The 20,978-nt window shown below is 38.6% G+C and overlaps 1 protein-coding gene across 3 annotated transcripts in view; it reads left to right on the top strand.

Moving 5' to 3' along the window:
- The window catches only part of RASAL2 (RAS protein activator like 2), a 279,543-nt gene that overhangs the window by 77,922 nt on the left and 180,643 nt on the right, over nt 1–20,978 (top strand). Inside the window, exon 1 of one of the 3 annotated variants that reach the window (XM_042463808.1) lies at nt 16,707–17,274. The exons of 1 other annotated variant lie outside the window; for it this stretch is intronic. In XM_042463808.1, coding sequence (XP_042319742.1) covers nt 16,707–17,274 — 568 coding nt within the window. Of the gene's footprint in view, nt 1–16,706; nt 17,275–20,978 lie in introns of those variants that run through there. One more of the 3 variants, XM_042463809.1, reaches the window with a different exon arrangement.

Raw genomic sequence — 20,978 nt, 5'->3', positions numbered from 1 at the left:
TCTTTGACATCTATAACAAAAATTTGTTTCAACTACAGTTGCAAGTTTTACCTATGCAGCAGCTAAACGTTTTCCCCAGTGTAAAGAACAGAGACTTAACAGAAATTCAGTGTTCTGTGCCTAAGAAAGGGGTAGTTAGCCCACACAGGACAAATAGCCTATGTCTCAATGGAAGTTTACTTTTCTCTTCTAATGGATTTGAAATGTTTTATTCTGTCTTTTACTGCCCATTTGTCCCAACCCACAGGCCAAGAAGGAGAGAGGCCTCTCTATATTATATTCTTCCAGATCATCATAACTTACAACAGAAATAGCATCTGAGATAAAATGTATTCCTGTGACTCTAAAGTCACAATTTTTCTTCTTCTAGCCTGAAGAAGAAGCCTGTGAAGTTCCTAATACCTTCCAAATAGAGAAACTTAACCTTTAATCTATGCTTCTGTGTTGCACAGATCATTTGGTACTTTTATCAACAGAAGCTGAAGTAATGCAGCTGCAGCAAGAACAGCCAAATTCAGCTCTGTCCTTTATAATCCTCAGTATGCTATCAGGTGAAAATTGTTAATAAAAATGTTCAGGGGCTCAGAAGTACAACCTTCTGATTTAAGGTTTTATCATCAGAATTTGGGAGATTAGAGTCTCCTACAGTTTAGTTATGATGGATAAGGTAAAATGTGATTGACAGAAAGCTTTCCTACGTAAGCCTAGTTGGTGTCCCAGTGGGTTTGTACCCTCTTGACTTCATTTTTAGCCACTAACACAACAGTATGACATACTTAACAGTAAAATGTCTGGGCTAGCAATGACGCATGATTTCCCACCCATAGCCAGAGGCTGATGTTCCCTACTGTTCCCTCAACATCATGATTTTGAACTCAGCAGCCATTCCAGTCTGAATGACTGATCATCTTGCCAGGACTTACCAGGAATACAGTGATGTCTTCTCGGCAACTCTTCAAAAATGATGTACCACTACTCCACTGTGTTGCCATGTGAAGTCATCAGTATTTTTTCCCTGTCTCCTCTCTACTTCCAGCATTGAAATATTTTGGTTCTTTCTGACTAGTGGCATACAATTTTGAATATGTGTCCAGAATGTGTGCCTAAATTCAATAATTCTGATCAGCTCTGCATTTGTTTGTTTGGTTTTTCTTTCGGATAGCTGGAATATTTTTTAATGCACCTTTTTATATTGCCAGTAGTAGCTGCCATCATTCTTCCATTCAGAAAGAAAAATCAGTTTTATGCATACGGAGTCCAGGTTCATGTACTACATTTTGTACTATGGTACAGATGTGGTGTACAAAATGCAACACAATGCTTCAGTTGCAAAGTCTGTATTTGTGTGCAAATATAAAAAACCCTTCATTGGCACCCCTTCTGCATCCGGTACAAGCTTTTGTTACTGACTTTCAAAGCCCTTCATGGATTGGCCCCTCCTTACTTATCTGACCTTCGTTCTCCTTACATTCCTACTCACACCCTCCGCTCTGGTAGTCAGGGTCTCTTGTCACAGTGTAGGACTACCACTGCCCCCTCCCGAATTCGTCCCTTCTCGCTTGCTGCCCCTTACTCCTGGAACCTTCTTCCCCCACATGCACATCTCATCACTTCTCTATCCAGTTTCAAAACTGAATTAAAGACTATATTGTTTAGAGAAGCATTCCCAGAGGTGAGCCCCTCTCTGACCCAGGAAGCCTCCTTTTAACCATCCATCAAGAAGCCAAGCCCTTCCTCCAGTCCATCTGCCTTGGTCCAGGCCTCGGAGGTGGAGAAGATCTGCTGGACCTGATCCTATTCCTCAACACCACTCCCTTCTCCTTTTGTGTCTTGTCTTTTAGATTGTAAGCCTGAGGGCAGGGAACCGTCTGACTAAAAAATTTATGTACAGCGCTGTGTAAATTTACAGCGCTTTATAAATAAAGGTTAATAATAATAATAATAACCCTGCTTTGTTTACACCAGTAGGCAGCTTCATCCATATTTTTCTCTTACGCACATTCACATTTTAAAGAAATTATCACTATGGTTTTTCTATTCTATATTCACAGTAATCATCGGTAATACTGTACAGAGGTGTCATCCTCTTGATCATGCCCTGATTTTTGTATCCATGGAGGGTTCTGGAACTAAGCCCCAGTGGATACCAAGGGCCACTGTACATTAAAAAAGGTAGGGAAATATATAGTGTGGTATCCACTGGAGTTTAGTTCCGGGACCTTCCATGGATATAAAAACCAGTGAATAATCAAGTCCCATTAAATACAAGGGCATAGTAAAATGTTGCTGCTTATATAAAATGGCAAAATTGAGTTTTGCTTTTTGGAATCTATATAGTATTATCTATGGATAAGGAATCTGTGGATATGGAGGGCTGACAGTATGTTTTCTAGTGCAGTTTTTAAAATGAATCTTGAGGAAAATGTAAGAGAAACTGGGAAACTTCTGGGTCAGATAGAATACTCTCCATGGAATGAGGGGGAAATTGTAAACAGTGGGATTTGTGTTGGGACTGGTGCTTTTAAAATTATTTGTGAGTGACCTCGAATTGGGCTGATAGGTGAGATGGACAACTTTGTTGAGGGTATCAAATTGTTTAGAACATGAGAAACAAAGTGATGAAGTACTCCAAAAAGATCTCATCAGACTGGGAAAATAGGCTTCAAAAGGGCAAATGCAATTTAGTGTAGGTGTGTTTGAAGTTATGCCCATTGGAGCAAGTACACTTAAGAAGTTTGAATTGAATGTATTAAATTAAGTATGATATGGAGAATGTGGAGTTGGAGAAGTTTGTTTCCCTTCCTCATAGCACTAGGACCTGAGAGCATCATCAGTTGTCACGCATCACATGGTTAAAATGTCGCATGTCAGTCACAATAAGTAGTGATGGCTGACAACTTGGACAATTTTTAAAGGGAACTGGACAAATTAATGTTTTCCCCAGTACCAGAGGAAATATACCCCAGCGTAATGAGACAGGATAATTCAATTTTTGTTTTTATTTTTATTTAATTTACATCCCGAACCCTTCTCCCAATATGAGACCTATGACCTGGTTGTAGGCTTCTCATAGACATCCAGTTTTCCACTTAGATGGACATTTGGTTTCACTCACTGTGGCTCTTCTGTTTTTTTGTACAAGTTTTCAGATCTTCTCATAAACAAACATCATTAATCTACTTTGAATCTGCATCCTCCTTTCTAAACTCACCACCTGGTTTAGTGTTTTCTGTCCACATGTTGTCTTCTTAGACATGTGCCTGCATGTGTGCTGCTCAGCATTATCAGTTGCCTCATTTTTCCCGTTACACATTTTCTGGGTGTTGTCTTGCATCTTCTATCTTTAGCTTCCAATTTGCCACTTTTAAAAAAAATAGCCATTTTTAGAAAGTGTTCGTGTAGCAATCATGGAAAGACATGGGAATGGTCTTTCCTAATTTGTAGTGAGCAAATGTATCTGTCACAGGCTGACCTCTTGCCTCAAGGCATCTGCTAAAATCTCTGCTCTTAATAAGGTCAAAAGTATCCTTGGATTTGAGTTTTAGGAGTTGCTAATGCTGAGCAAAATAGAAATCATGGAGGAAAGTCAATTTCATTAAGTAGCGAAAGCCAAAGTGACTTGCTTGTCATATTATGTGCTTTAGACCACTTTTCCCCATGTGGAAGAAGTATAATGAAAAATCCAATGACAGAGCTACAGAATAATTGAACTATTTTCATTTTGTACCTTGTGGTCAGAAATGAGAAACAGCTGATGTCAAATCCCATGATCAAAAAATTCTAGGGAGAAGAATAAGTTGTGTAGGTAGATATAACTCAATAATTGCATAACTGATGCATTGTAGAAACATATTGAGTGTACTCTTAATTGAATAGGTTGTAGCATTTTGAGATTTTTCCCCCCTAGTAGCAGATGCAGAGATTTTGAAAGCTCTGTTGTTGTTGTTGTTGTTTTTTAAAGTAATCTTCACCAAACTCCTTGCAATAGATCTGTCTAGCCCACACTGTCAGTGTTCAAGGAATGAACCCACAACTCTCATGTAGCAACTAGATCCTGAAATATAAAGATATGTCACTGAATACTAAAATTAGGATTGACTGTGCCATTTCCTGTTTCTATGTATGGATGCGTAAGCTCAACAGTGAAGAAAGCTGATAGAAGAAAAATTAATTCATTTGTTATGTGGCACTGAAATGTGCACACTGGACTCTCTAGAAGATTATAAACTGTGGCTGTGGTGCTTTGGGCCATGTCACCTTGGTTCCCTTTCTGGAAGAAAGGTGACATAGAAATAAAACAAATAAAAAATAAAATAAATGACATGAGAAGACATTACTCACTAGAAAAGACAATAACGTTAGGTAAGGTAGAAGGTAGTTCAAAAAGAGGAAGCCCACATTCCAAATGGATAGACTCAGTCAAGGATGCCACAGTCTTGAGTCTGTAGGACATGAAGAGGGCAGTGGATGCTAGGTGAGTTGGTGTCCTCTCATTCATGGGCTCGCCATAAGTCAAAGCTGGCTTGATGGCTAACAATAGATGAGCACTGAAATTGTAATGCTCTCAGGATCCCCCCCCCCCCACCCCCAGTATGTACAGAAATTGGATATGAAATATCAAGGAAGATTTTTCTTGAAAGATTTCTCAAACTTAAACACTCAAAATGTATTTCTATTTTTAAACTCTAATAATATGCATTTCTCTATAACATTATAAAACAATAATTAGTTTTATTCCCAGTTTGGGGCCACATTGCTCACAATATCTGTCTTAAGGTTTTGTTGGATAAAAGACATTTTCACAAATAGCACAATTTATTTCAGCAGGGCCTATGGAGCATCCTTGATCAGTTTTTACTTGTAAACAGCACAAGCATGTATGAACAACTTGCAGCTATGCGTAGACCATGCTCCTGTATTGGAAACCACACATTTTTTTTCAGAAGGAGAAATTACCTAACTGTACCTGGCAGCTAGACATAAATTGAAGGATGTGCTTTAACTTCCTTATTTTCTCTATAGTGACATAGTCATGTTAGTCTGAAATATCAGTATGCAAAGGGTTCTTGTTGCACCTTTGAAACTAACTGTGTAAAAGAAGTTGTAGCATATGCTTTCGTAGACATGGTCTTCTTCCGCAGATGTATACTTTCTATATACAGTATATATACATCTGGAGATGACTCTACAGATGTTGCTTATGGACAGGAAGTTCAGCCTTCCCCTTCCTACTTGCAGCCTACAATGTGTTTGATGTCAGATGTACAATGTCCTGTTAGCCTGCTGTGTCTGTCTTTTAATAGCACATGCTTGAAATGAAGGCTGCTTGCATTTGCAGGATTCTTATGTTGGATTGGCTATGTGTGGAGGATGTGGTTGGTCATAACTATAGAGAGAACAGGAAGCTGGGAAGAGAGGGGGTCTGTTTGTAATTTTTATATGAGTGTAGCTAAGTTTTTGCCTTCAGGCCTGCTTCATGCATAACATTTCTCCTGAAAAAGGGATGGGGAATCTCCAGCTGCAGGTCATAATTTGGCCAGCTAGGCCACATAATGCAGTGTATGGGATCACAGGATGAGGCCTCTTTCCCTTCCCGAGAAGCTGCATCCTCTTAGAAGGAGGATGGAAAGCAACTGATCAGCTCCCTAGAAATTTGTTTTGTCTTTCTTCTCCATCACCGTGATCAGTGTGCAGGCTTTCTCTGGCTTGGTTGTGAGCTGTATCCTGCCCTTTGACAGGATTGGATTTTCTCAGTTGCTGGAGGGATTGGTAGGAAGTTCACTCTGTTCCCACTCACCCCCGATGGACTTCCATACCTCTTTTCTCCATGGATTTATACTTGTGTGAGTGGGTGCTGATCAAGCTCATTTGTTGTATCAGATATTGTAGATCAATCATTTATTTTACCTATAATTTTATAGGTCATTTTATTTATTTGAATAAATCATTTTATTTATTTGACCTATAGTCAAATGGTTGAATATGTCACGAAGTGAAGAATTTCACTTTGAAGGTAGAAAGTTATCTTTCAACGCCTTAAAAATCCCTCATACAATTGGCCTTTCGTATCTACAAATTCTGTATCTGTGAATTCAACTATCCATGGCTTGAAAATATATTTTTAAAATATACATTCCCAAAAGCAAACCTTGCTTTTGTCATTTTATATAAGGGACACCATTGTACTGTGCCATTTTATTTAATGGCACTTCAGTATCCAAGGATTTTGGTATCCGTTGGAAGGTGGGGTCCTGGAACCAAACCCCAGCAGATACCAAGGGTCTACTGTAGTTTTTAAATTCTTGCTGCTATTTGGTTTGTTTATTTTAATTTATTTTCTTTTTAATTCATTATAGTCTGATCCTGCTAATCTGGGTTAAAAGCCACATTTGTACACATTTTGTTTCACCTTTTGTTTCACCTTTTGTTTCACATTTTGTTTCACATTGTTAAAAGTTAATTATAGTTAATGGTTCCGGTGAAAAAATGAAGTTAACTACAGTGGGCCTTTTTATATGCTGGGGATCTGTTCTGGGCCCTCCAGAGTATGGCAAAAACCGCAGGACCTTAAGTCCCATTCGTTTCAATGGCTGCATGCTCCTAACATTGGTGTGCACGCCATTGTAACTTGTAAGCTTAAAGCTGCAGATGGCAAGCTTGAGTATGGGGCATGTGTGCTCTACTTTGCTTTTGTAAGTAGCATAAGGTCAAAGACATTGACAAATAGTTTTTCTTTCCATTTGTATTGCATCTGTTGTATTGCATATGGTAATCATTTTTAATTTGTAAGCCACCTTGAGTCCTAGTCTTGGGGGGAATGACAGAGTATAAATAGAGGAGTGGGGAGAGAAGAAAAGGAAATGTGTGGTCCTTATTTGACTAGTCTGCTTATGTTTGTCTCTTTTTAAGCATGTGAATAATATATACCATATTATTCTGTTATACCATAATGAGATATAAAGAAAATATATCTGTCTGAAGTAAAAGTTATTAAATATGTGTTAATTTGTGAGTAGAAAATGGCCAACCTTAGGATGGTGGGGGAGAACCCTGTGTCTTCTATGTGGAGAAGGATTACAGTGATAAATCTTAAAGTAGAAATCTGCCAAGCAGCAGTTGAAATACTGTTGTTGCATATTGTTATGAAGGGGTCTGGTTGTGTCAAGATCCTCTCTTTTTACACAGAAATAGTGTTATCTTAAAGTACAGTGCACCCGCGTCATATGCGGGTGCGCTATATGCGGCTTTGAGCATACGTTCGAAGCCAGGAGGGAGTGTGCAGGGCGCAAGGGGCGGCACTTCCCAGTCGCATGAATGGGGCACGCGCTGCCACATGCACGAGCCCCATTTATGCGAATGAGGCTTGAGCATGAGTGGAATTCAGCTTATGCAGGGGGTCAGGAACAGATCCCCGTGTAAGCCGAGGGTGCACTGTGGAGGGTTTACATTTGCTTGGTTTGAGAACCTTCCGTTTAAATATACTTGTCCATTGTGGGTATGGAATCATATGAAAGCTGAGTAGACTTGGCTGGAGGGCAATGGCTGGAGGGAATATGATAGGTTCAGCACTTGGCTGTGTGGAATCAGGCAGCCCTGGGCAGACTGAAGAAGAATAGCAAGGGAGACAATACTTTGTAGTTTTTTGTGGGTTTTTCAGGCTATGTTGCTGTGTTCTGGAAGAGTTTATTCCTGACGTTTCACCAGCATCTGTGGCTGACATTTTCAGAGAATGTTGGCATGGGAGTGAGTGGGATACACACACACACACACACACACACACACACACATTTATATTTATTTATTATATTTATTTGTATCCCACTCTTTTCCCAGGACTGGGACTCAGTGTGACCTCTGGTTGAGAGGAGTAGCAGAACATGTTATAAACCATCCTGGGCATAAAATGCTATTTGAAAACACTGAAATTCTGGACCATGCCAACAGCTATCAGGTCAGAATTCACAGGGAAGCCATTGAAATCCACAAACACCTTGTCAACTTCAACAGGAAAGAAGAAACCCGGAAAGTAAAGAAACTTTGACTCCCAGTCTTGAAACACACAAAATCAAGACCCAGCCCATGCAAATGAAAACCACCCAGGGTCATGGGGGGATTCCCAGCAGATAATGGATCACTAATTAAATAGACACCTCAAGACCTTGCCATTCAACAACAGACCAACACAGAGATTAACAAGGAAATCACTTCCTCTCAACCAAGGGTCACACAGTATACACACCCCACTCATTTCCATGCAAGCATTCTCTGAAGATGGCAGCCACAGATGCTGGTGAAACATCGGGAATAAACTCTTCTAGAATACATCCACATAGCCCTGAAAATGCACAAAAAATACTATCGATGCCAACTATAAAAGCCTTCCACTTCATACTATATTTTGTGTTTTAAAAATAACCTTATTTGGTAGAACTTCATTTGAAAATTAATTAGTTCACTAGTTTAAGCAAAATGTTATAAATCTCATGATATGCTCTTTGATTGCTTTAATGCAAGCCACACTGAGAGAAAAATACTTCTAATAGCTATAAGTATTTATTTAAGTGGAAATGTTAATGTTACCCTTAATGAGATCACCAAGAGAGTGTAGGTCAGTGGTTCCCAACCTTCCTGATGTTGCAACCCTTTAATACAGTTCCTCATGTCGTGGTGACCCAAACCCATGAAATTATTTTCATTGCTACTTCATAACTGTAATTAAATAGGTGTTTTCCAATGGTCTTAGGCGACCCCCGTGAAAGGGTCATTCGACCCCCAAAGGGGTCCCGACCCACAGGTTGGGAACCACTGGTGTAGGTCTTTTCTTTCTCTTGTATGTTGCATTGATGTAGTGCATCAGGCAGTAAGCAGACATCCTCCCGATGTACTGAGCTACATCTGCTGGCCATTCTAGTTGGTGCTTTCCACAACTGGGGTAAGTTTAGAGTGACCTATGAAAAACTGCTAATTCTGAAATGCAGCATCCATTAGAAAGATGTTGAATTTAATTTAGTAACAAATGTCATATCAAGGCCAGAAAAAAGAGAGACTTGGAAATAAAAGTTTTATTTCTTCTTTCAACAAACCAATATATTGTTCTTGTATGACCATATTGAGGTCACACAAGAAAGAAAGTAGAACATGGGCTATGAGATAACAGGGAACAAAATAATAAAATTATGTTTGAACTAGACTTATCCCACCATCTGTCTCATTAAAGAAACTCAACTGTTCTGCAGTGTTTGCCTTCCTGGAAATCAGCATAGCTTCCTGACTTGGGCAGAAAATGCTGAGTTACATCTGTGACTGCTTACAAATTGATCCACTCGGTGAACAGGTTTTTTTCTAGTGCTAAATGTCAAAAGCATGCCTAGCAACTTTCTTATTTTTACACGTTTATTCAAAATTCCTTCATTTTGTATTTCAGTTCCTAAGTTTGGCAAGTTCTCGGATGACCTTAAATGTAGATACCAGGGAGAAGTTTGTCTTGATTTAATTTTAAATAAATACTGTAAATTAAATAATAATAATAATAATAATAATAATAATAATAATAATAATAGATGTATGGTTGTCTCAGTTTTTCATACCTCATTTATAAATCTTTCATATTGAGTGTACTCTTAATTGAATAGATTGTAGCATTTTGAGATTTTTTCCCCTCCAAATGTAATATTTTCAGGGTGGCTTGCAATAAAATAATTAAAACAGCATAAAGTGACTAATGCATTTAAAAATGAGTTTTAAAAGGAATTCTTGGAAAGTGATGATTAAGTAAAATGGAACAATACAGGTTAAAAAGCTCAAGGAAATTTAAAGTTTTTACTTATATCTGGAAAGATTCCCCATTAACGTTCAGTAGACTTCATGGATTGCTGTGCTAAAGCTAAGTTGATTTGGCCTTGGGGTGAATTTTTCCACCTTTGTGAATTCTTGACTGATACGGAAAAAGCAAGTGAATGCTTGGAAGGTGCTTCTCCATGAAAGTGTTTTGTGCCAGATAATAAACAGGAAAAGTCATAACAAAAAGTCATTACCTAAATTCTACATCAGGTGTCAACCTTGCTATGGCTTTTATCTTCTTACAACCTGAAAGAAGGCACTTTGGAACTGGTTAAGTAATCCTTGGTTCTATCTTTGTGGCACCTAACTGCTCTGATCTCATTATAATCATTTCCATGCAAAAACATATACGACTGCATCTCTCACTTAATCCCTTTACTATATTTTGCTTTCTGCACTAAACAAAAGCTTACACAAAGAGAAAGGACTTGCCTGCTAAATAGGTGACTCGTCCATTCACCACACTATTCTCGGTTCTCGTTTTCTCACGAACATTGGTTCTTAGCCACTGGCTTTCTCTTCTCCACTTAGTACAACTTAGTTAGAAAGGGAATGTGTCCACAGTCATCTTCTTCTGGTACAAAAACAATGACTTCATTTTTCTTACTGGAAACTGGCAACAAGTATTTATTTCCATTGTTATAAAATGTCTGAATAGCAATAGGGACATTGAGCCATACATCAGACAGCAGACACTCTTGGGAACGGAAGATATCGGAGTCAGATAGCAATTGTGATGATAAATATTTTGGCTACCAGTTTTGAAAGAATCCTAAACCATAGTTAAAGCAAATCCCTTCTGAACAAAGCTTGCCAACAAAACCCTGTGAAAAGGTCTCCATAAGTCCTAACTGACTTGAAGGCACAACAGAACCACACTGAACTGTGAGATGAAAATAGCATGAAGCCTAGAAAGTAGGGTATTAAAGCAAGTTGAAAACCTTAATATCTTTTTCTATTATCAAGTTGAATCCTCTAGTTGAAAGTGATAAAAACTATATCCGATTCACACATATTTTGAGAGAAAATTTACTGGCTATCAAGGCTGGAGATTTTAGTAATTTTCAGTCATTTACCATGTCTACACTACAAGAAAACTTCTCTCTCTCTCTCTCTCTCTCTATCTATCTATCTATCTATCTCTATCTGTTTTTATTTTCATTTTTTAAAATATGCTTTTGTGAGCCCCAATGAACAGAGGAGGCTGCCTGCTGTTTTTCCAAATTATTTATTGTTCTATCTTGACCCTGCCTCAGCTAGATATAGAATTATTTGGCCACCTCTTTGTATCAGCTGTAATCATGAGTCCTCAATCACAGTTGATGTAGAGACATAGCAGAATTACCTGTTCTTGAAGGAGGATTTCTGTTGCAATTTGCATGATAGAATGGAAGAGAAGAATATGGAGATTTAGGAGGAGAAAGGATGTGATTAATGAGATTTTGTATTCAGTCGGCCTTTCTTATAGATGGATTTTTATACACGGATTCAAGCATCCACGTTTTGAAAATGTTAAAAAAAGCATAAATTTCAATTATCAAACCTTGATTTTTCCATTTTTTAAAAGGGACACCATTTTGCTATGTTATTATATCTAATGAGACTTGAGCATCCACAGATTTTGTTATCCACCGGGGATCTTGGAACCAAACCTCAGCGTATGACAAGGGTCCACTCTATAAAAATCTTCACTGCATATTAAGAGATGAAAAGATGAAAGCTTCTATGGTAATTCACCTTACTACAAGCAGTAGATTCAACAAGGTAGCCCTGTTATCAGATGCATTGCATGAAATGGATAGCCCTCTGTTCGACTCCCTAAGTTGACAAAACTGGCCAGAGGTAAAGGGTTTTTGGTTTGGTTTCCAGGGTAAGAATACTTGATAGCAATCTTTTAGGAAAAGTGCATGTTTGGTTTTTCCCCAAAGGGAACCAACCTTTGTTTAACATACCTTCAGTTTTAGGTAGATACAGCTGATATTCTGTTTTTCTAAGGTTTGTATTTTAAATTACTGGATCCAGAGATGCTTCTGACCTCTGCACTATCCAGGGCCAGTGGTTATGCCCAGTTTTCTAGGTGCTAGTCATTACTCAGCAGCTGGATTGTTAATGTAAAGTCTCAGGCTTTCATGGCCAGCATCCATAGATTTGTGGGTTTTTCGGGCTATGTGGCCATGTTCTAGAAGAGTTTATTCCTGACATTTCATCAAGCATCTGTGTTTGGCATCTTCATTCTCTGAAGATGCCAGCCACAGATGCTGGCGAAACGTCAGGAGTAAACTCTTCTAGAACATGGCCACATACAGTAGCCCAAAAAACCCACAAAAAGCTGGATTTTTCTTTGCACCTGCTTAGTGCATACTGTAGGCCAGTGGTCCACAAATTGTGCCCATTTGGACTTTAGCTCCCAGAAGTCTCAGTCATGTTGGCCAATAGTCTGGGATTCTGGGAGCTGAAGTCCAAAATCCCTTAAAGAGCACAGTTTGGGGACCACTGCTGTAGACATTGGCTTGTGTTCATCATCTCAGAAATCATAATTGAACAGAATGTGATCCATTTGGTTTGCAAAATCCAAGTGAATCTGTTGAAGGACTTTTAACTGGTATTAATTGGCTAATATTATTTGACCAATATTCCATTGAAGATTATCAGACACTTGAGTTATTGAATTTGTCATCAAAGATGCATGTAGAGATAGTGATACCGATTCTGTAGTTGGTGATAAGACAACACATGGGGAAAATATGGAAAGAAAACCTTTTTGTTGGTGAGCAATATTTTCTAAAGTAAGTAACATTTCTTAATATTGGATATTAAGTCAAGTTATAGTGGTACAGTTTCATAGTACCATAAACAAGAGCTTCTTTTAGTTGACTTTAAAAGATTAAGGACACATACTTTTTGACTGTTCTTAGTTTGCTTCTTAAATCAATTGCACCAAAGCATCCATGGAAGTGCATCATCTCTTCAGGGAACTAAATTGTTAATCCCATCTAAATAAAACCTGTTGAATTAATGGGAATTTAGCAAGTCAGCATTTATGTATGTATTGTAAGTTTAATTGACTGGTGCTGCGCCAATTGAACTTAGGCCAGCATAAGCACATATCAGTCGATTTAATAAGGTTGTTCTTAAGCATTAATATCTCTTTTTTCCTCTGCCAAGCTTGGTTTACAAAGTCATGCTGATTATTTTTTAGTGCTGAGTAACCTAGACTAGACCACTGTGATGAGACATTGGTGAATCACTTTCAGAATACTTGGAAGCAAAATATTTTCCATCTATTCAAAGATAACACAAAGTGCCATTTTTCATCTTTCTTCCTTATTTGATGTTTCTGGGACACCTCTTCCCCAATTGACTTCTGCATTTCCTAGCGCTCTCTCTCTTGCGCTCTCTCTCTCTATATCTATATCTATATATTAATTTGCCAACCAAACAGAAACTATTTTTTAAAAAAAACTTTGAAATACCTTCAGAATTAAACACAAATTTCTTCTTTTTCCCTTCCTCATGTTTTATTTTCAGTAAGGGTGGGAGGTGATCTCCAAATAATGAAGTATTGCAAAAAGCACATGGCATTACTTAAAGATAGCTTATTTGAATAGCTTATTTAGGCAGACACTCATTTAGCTTTAACAGTAGATGAAAATATTAATTTCATCATAATTTTCAGTAATATTGAAACACTGAAATTCTTAAATATTAGCAGAATCATCCAGAAAAAAAATATTACAAGGTTTTGAAGTTAAAAATGTGTGGAAGTTGTATGATTTAATAACACTTTTTGACTAGTAGTTTTCCTTGTCAACTTGTACAAGTCCACTTGTAGAGCAGAGATGAAAATACTCTAAGGCGAGAACAAGTTTAAGAAGCTAATCTGACACTCTTAAAGTGGTCTGATTTACCTGTACTTTGAACAAAAGCTTTTGCATCTTTATTTGGTATCAAAAAAAGCAATAATAGCAGGTGCTTCACCTGCCCAGGCACTCTTTGGTCTACTTCCTCCTTTGAGGTATTGGTTACTTGGTAGCATTCAAGGTGAACCTTCCTCCTCTTTAGAGATGCCTATCTCTTGTTTCTCACCTTTGAATTGCTTTCTTTACAAAAGCTGTCTTCTATGATGGTCCACTCTAATACAAAGACACTCTTTGTTTTGGCACCATGGACAGCTCCTTTAAAATTCAAATGGAAACCCAGAGTGGATTCAGTGCTCCACTGATGCCTGAGCCATCAGCTGCCACTGATATGTGTACTTCACTTTACATGCCAGAGCCAGGTAATTTAAGAAAACACTAGGGGATTAAAACATAGTCCCTATGAATGTATAGTAATGGTGTATTTTTCTGTTGTAAACTGGATTTTAGTGAAGAAGCTGTTAGAATGAGATTTTAAATCTCAAACTATACATACTCAAACTACTTCCAGCAGGCCTTCCCTGAATAACAATCCCGGCCACACACCTGATACCTTTATCGCATCGACTGACCTGTGCCTAATCCCACACTGTTTATGTTAATCGGATTACTTTATTATAGAATATTTTAATATTGTAGATTGTTTTAATATTTCATTGTTTAATTCTGTTTTAGGAGAAGGAGGGAAGGAGGGATTGGGATTTTGTATGGAGTTTTAATATGTAAGACGCCTCGATTATCTTTGATAGAGGGGCGGGATACAAATAAAAATTATTTTATTATATTATTATTAAATCTCAACTAACAAGCAATCTCTTTTCTGAGAATTATGCTTTTCTCGGTTGTTGTTGTTGTTATTGTGTGCCTTCAGGTCATTTCTGACTTATGGTGACCCTAATGGTAAACTATCATGGCCTTTTCTTGGCAGAATTTGCCTTTGCTTTCCTCTGAAGTGAAGAGTGTGTGACTTACCCAAAGCCACCCAGTGGGTTTCCGTGGCTGAGCAAGACTTTGAACCAGAGTCACAGTCCTATAGTCAAATTACTACACGACACTGGCTCTTCTCATCCACACCCTAATTTTTGCTTTTGCATAGGGCTATGAGAATCTTTGACCCTAAGGTTAAAAATGGACCTTTTAAATAGCCCCTCCTTCATTGTTTAAGTGAGAAGCATGTATTTTTTTAAAACAATTTTATTCTGAGGACACAAAGCACGCAAATCTATATGTGTGCACAACGTTAGGCTAGTAAACACATTGCATTGGTATTTTGCGCTATTCTATAATAGTTTTTATGTGGTGCTTAGAGCAATCCATATGATTTCTTGCTCCTTACCTCATGGAAAGGGCCAGAGCTCAGTAGTGGAGCACATCATTTGCTCATACAGAGTCCCAGGTTAATTCCTTGGCTTCTCCTGTTAAAATGGACCTCAGGTGGATGGTATGGAAAGCTCAGTTTAATTGAAACCTTGGACAGTAGGTACAAACCAACTATACCCTGAGCAACATAATGAGTCTCACACTGTATAATGCTAATGCAGTCACTTGCAAATGCAGAAGATTTTGGTCATTTCTGTTAGAAACCTCAGGCTATTTTCTCTCTTTTTTCATAGAAACAAGGTTGTAATCCAGAATTTAGAGATATAATGTGTGTGGTCTTGGTTGAAGAGAGCATCTTCAAAGTCCACTTCTAATTCTGCAGCTTTGTTCTGCTGTTGATAAAAAGGCCATAGCTCAGTACTCTGTGGTTGCCTCATCTTTTTTTATTAGTCTGCCAAATTAGATAATACTTTCAAATAACCAAAAGTCATTTTGAGTGCAATTACAGCAGAGTTTGCCAAGGGGCTGTCAACATTTCCATTTTAAACTCCACATTTTCTGGGGTTGGTGAGCACATTGTTTCAATCTGGTCTGAAACTTGGCTTGTGTCTATTAGCAGATATGTTTTCTTTAGCAAATTTAATATAGTCAGCTGTTCCTGAAGTTGTCGTAGTGGCCTTTTTTTTTAACTTAACTGGATAGAAATATTGCTTTCCAGTCTACTGACTGCAATTAGATTTATGAAAACAAAAACTCTGCTCACTTGAAAAGTATGCACATTTCCATGTTTCTTTTGCCACAAGTCCTTGCCTCAAAACGGTCTGCTTCTTTGCTTTGGTCAGTGATTGACTAAACACCACTTACCACCCCTCTTTACTCCTCCTATATGCATATTTTTCTCTCTTGTGTTTGCAATACTATTCCTTCTGGCTGTTGTTTCTTCTTCTTTCCTGCACTCCATTTCTGTGCATCTCTGGAAGGACTGCTGCATTGAAATCTAATGGATTTGACTTTACTTCTTTTCTGGATTTGGCGTTACTCCTGTTCTGGATTTGAAGATAGTTATAGTAACTGTGTGTGTGTGTGTGTGTGTGTGTAATTGGTCAGGGACTGAAACATCTCTGCCCAGTGTTGCCATGAAGCTCTCGTCTTGATGCATCTTATTTTTAAAATCAGGATTCTTATGGTTGTGACATTGCTTCTCCTTGATCTTACTATGTGGAATTTAAAGGTACTTTCACATTCTGTTTTTGATTCAGAGTTTCAAAATGAGAATCAGAAATACAATTGGCCAAGCACTTAATCTGTGGGACTTTATTACTATTTCTTTTTCTTTTTGGCCACTTCCTGAAAGTTTACTGCAGACATATGAAACCCAGGAACTGAAATTTTACTTCACAAGCTGTCTTAATTTGAAGACAGGCAGATCATGTGTAGATTCTGACTCTGCTTCACAGTTACACACAGTTCATTGAAAATTGTGTGGTACTGAATTTGAATTATGCCTGTTAAGTAGTAAGTCTTCGGTGACAAGAAGATCTGCTACTGTTGCCTGGAAGGAAGTAGCTCAGATGGGAATATTTTAGAAAGTGCACCAAAGTGTAAGGTAACTAAAAGAGAGAGGGGAAAATGAATGTGTTTAAAAAGCGTCCGAGTCCTTCTCCTGCACTCTTTCAGAGGTCTATGTCAGAGCAGGATGGTGACTCTGCAAATGTAGGAGCTAGCTTGAAGGACTATCACTGGTACTACCATGTCAGAAGCAAGAGGATGTGCGAAGGAGCAGGTTCAGATTTAGGAAAGCTGCTTGGAGCTTACCGATGGCAGACTCATCCCCGACTTCGCTGGATGGTGACCAAAAGAACAGATGCATCCAAGACTACTGAACAGCCTTTGAGGGCACACACTTTAATTGCTGATAGCCACCAGGAATATCCAGAAGTGAAGGTTGCCATGCCAGCGACTCGGCCATTTCGGGTTCCATTTTACAGGTCTATATCAGAACCTGCACCACACTGGAGAGAGAGAAGTCCAAAGCCACCTCCGCAGCCAGAATGTGGTGATCATGACAGTAATTTTACCCGTGGCTTCTTCTCTACAATCTCCAGCAGCTTTTCTAAGGCACTGAACCGGAAAGGGGAACAGAATGCAATGGTGACAAATGCGGGAATGGAGAATGATCAGATGGACTTGACTGCAGGTATACCTATTTTTCTTTTTATCTGATAACATTTTGTGGTTGAGCTGAACTACTTCATTCATAGGAACTATAATAGCTTAAAATGTTTGTTTCTTCTACCAAAAGCCCCCCCCCCCCCCGCTTTTCCATTGATTACTTGGGATATCTGGTGGTATAAAGAGCCTGTCATCCAATGCATCATTTGCAGCTATTCCCCCCCCCCCTCAATAAAATACATTATTTTCTCAATAATAGTTCAGTATTTCTAGCCAAATAAATTATTTCTTAATTTTAATTGCTGAAAGAACAGGCTAATTTTTAAATCATGCAGTCTTGAACCATGTCCTGATAATATATACTATATGCAATTGATTGTTTGAACTTAGAACTTTTATCTGGACATTATGCTATTAGGACAAGAGTGAAAAGTGTGTACATTTAAACCAGTGGATCTTAAACTTTGCTATGCTGGTTTTTTGGGACCATACTGCTTTGCTGTTGTCACTATATGGAGTGGCATTAGTTGAAAAATTTCTGCCACAATGCAGAAAAGCTATGTGACTAATATTTTAATGTGGTTTTAATGTTGGCTTTTTATGTTTTGAAATGTAATCTTTTAAGAGTGTAACCTGCCATCAGTCCTAGTCTTGGGAGAAAGAAAGAGTATAAGTAAAGTTAACTATAATAAAATGCACAATGAGAAAAACTGTGCGTGCAATTAGATATTCCTTTGCACTTTTGCATATGTGTTGTTACATGTACACTCTGAGGAAGCTAAATGCTTTTCACCTTCAGTTTTTAAACTGTAAAGAAGGTTGTGTCTTCAATATGAAATGCAAAGCTAAAAGAATCAAACCTGTTACTGTTTCCTTGTGTTTTCATTGAGGGCCACCTCAAAGTGTATTAGGACCATGTCTGGACCATGACTGAGTTAGTAGAGCCATTTTGTTCTTGCTAGTTCATTGATAAAGTACAGTAGACAACCAATCCATCAGCTCATATATAGAAAACAATGTTCTGATTTGAACAACTGTGCCTGATAAAGAGCCTGTCAGTTACATATAAATAAATCCTATTATTACAAAGCTTGAAGTACTTTTTCAACTGGTTGGATTCAATTTTAATATTCCTAACCATTCCTAACTATTCTCAGTTTTATTTGCTTTCCACACACCCCACTCAGTGCTCTTCTTATTCAAAAGCAGGAAGTTGGTTTGAGTTGATGGAGGTTTATTGCAGACACATAAAATTGAATCTATAGATGAGACTGTGATCACTCTTTGAGCAACAAGTGCTATATAGGAACCCAGTGTGTCAAAGGAGAACAGATGCCAGGCATTTGTAATGACATGATGACATTTAAAGGTTGCTCTTGGGAAGCTAGTAAGTGCAGGGGAAAATAAAGCTGTCTTCAAATTGCAGTGTATCTTCTGAAAGGCTTTGATATTGTTTCGCCCTTGCATACTAAGGTATCAAGTAGGGAAAAGTTGCAGAGGTTTGGCCAGTTAGGATAGAGGTCAACAAATATCCAATTGCCAGATTCTAAGATTTCACATAATCTTCTCCTGTGTGAACTTTTACAACATTATCATGGGGAGCAGGGAATTGCATGTTTTGGAATCTCTTCTCCCATTTAGAGTCCCAGAAGATAATCTAATTTGGTCCAAAATACTGGTCCGGCTGTGAAAAAAAAAGCCTTTAAATTCAATGTGTAAAAACTCTCCTGAATCATTCTGATTATCACACTAAACAGTTGGAAACATCTGGAAGCTATTGACTCTATTGCTGGATTGGCCCTCTGCAATCAAAAACCCTCTGATTATTATGAGTGAGCATTGCTGACGTGGGCATTTATAACTTCTTAATCATAGTCTAGTGTGCTTTTGTAGTGGGAAACCCTATAATTACTAGAAAGAAAGCTGCTGCCATTAGAACTAGTTACTTTAGTTACACTTGAAAATAGATATGAAACCATCTTTATTTTTTTATTTTGGGAACAACAAAGTCCTCTGCATTGCACGTATTTGCACTTGAAGGCTTTCATGGTTGGCATCCATAGGTTTCTGTGGGTTTTTCAGGCTATGTGGCTGTGTTCAGGAAGTATTTGTTCATTTATTTGTTGATGTTTCGCCTGCATCAGTGCTGGCATCTTCAGATGCAGGCGAAACATCAGAAATAAATTCTTCCAGAACACAGCCATATAGCTTGAAAAACCCACAGAAAACTATTGCACATACTGCTATAAATTCTAAACTTTTTTGAATGCAGAGCGTAGACTTTTTAAAAAGATTATTGTTGTTGTGTGCCTTCAAGTCATTTCTGACTATGGTGACTAAAGCAAACCTATCACAGAATTTTCTTGGTAAGATTTGTTCAGAGGAGGTTTGTCATTGCCTTCCCCTGAGGCTGAGAGCATGTGACTTCATAAGGTCACCCAGTGGGTTTCCATGGCCAAGTACAATTTGAGCCTTGGTGTCCAGAGTCATAGTCCAACACTCAAACCACTACACCACACTGGTTCTCTTATTTAATTAATGCTCATTGTCACAATACACTAATCAATATTCATTTCTAAAACATTAGATGGTGTCAGTAGCATCACTAGGGGGATGCGGGGAGTGAGGACCACACAGAGTGACACCACTGAAGGGGGTGACACCCCCCACCTCCCTGCTGCATGCCATGGAAAGAGCCAGGCTCCCACTCATCCCTGTCTCCCATGGCTTTACTTTAGAGTAAAGCCACGAGGGACAGGGAGGACCAGCAGACACCCCTGTCTCTACCTCGCATGGCTTTACTCTGAAGTAAAGCCACGTGGGGCACAGAGTTGGGAGTGGACCCTTTTGGCTCTGCCCCGAAGCTGCACTGGGTGACACCATGGTGGGGGACACTTCTGGATGGTGTGAATAAAGATTGAACAGCAAAGTTCCATGTGTGTTGTTCTTTGTTCATTGGAATTTTCACTTTCTGTAAGTAATCATGGGAACTTGTTGAAAGGTTCAATATAAAACTACAGACTGAATTTAAATTAAATTGAAAATAACATATCAGAAAAGATATATACAGTGGACCCTTGTTATACTCTGGGGTTTGGTTCCAAGATCCCTTCCATATCAAAGGGGGGGGGGCAATTATTTGGCCTATTTTTGCCAGATTTCTGCAGGCCCCGTTGATAGCATTCTTCTCCCATAACCACTTCAATCTCAAGTGTTTTCCTGACCACAGGGGAGGCAGGGAGGAGTGCTGGAAAGAGTGTGGGAATGACTGGAGAGTTTGGTTGCTGACTGGGTCTTAGAACTGCAGAGCTTCCAGCCACGAGAGAGACAATATCCACTGCAGCACCATGCAAGATGGACAGAAACTCTTCCAGAGCCCACTTTTGAGAAGCCTGTTTTCTTCAAGTAACGCATAGCCCCCCCCCCCGATAATCTCCCCTGATAACATCCGTTTAGCATATTTTGTGTGTGTATGTGCTTTAAAAAATGGTTCATTTTAGCTAATTTGAGCCTGGTTTGACTTGAAAAACTCTCTTCACTTACAAGATGGAAGACTTTTTTGTAAGCATAGTGTGGAAGATGCAGTCAGACCTGGAATATTATCTTCAGTGGGCCTTTAGGCAGTTTACTGTCAGCCAAGAGCATGGTAGGAAAGGCAACAAAGTGGGTACCACTGCAGTTTGGCTCAGTAAGATCCCAAACTCTTTGAAAACCAAATCAACAAAAAGG

This window comes from Sceloporus undulatus, chromosome 4 (genome assembly GCF_019175285.1).
Source record: "Sceloporus undulatus isolate JIND9_A2432 ecotype Alabama chromosome 4, SceUnd_v1.1, whole genome shotgun sequence".
NCBI classification, from domain to species: Eukaryota; Metazoa; Chordata; class Lepidosauria; order Squamata; family Phrynosomatidae; genus Sceloporus; species Sceloporus undulatus.
Note: the sequence above shows the minus strand (reverse complement) of the source record. Positions and strands in the feature narration are given on the sequence as shown.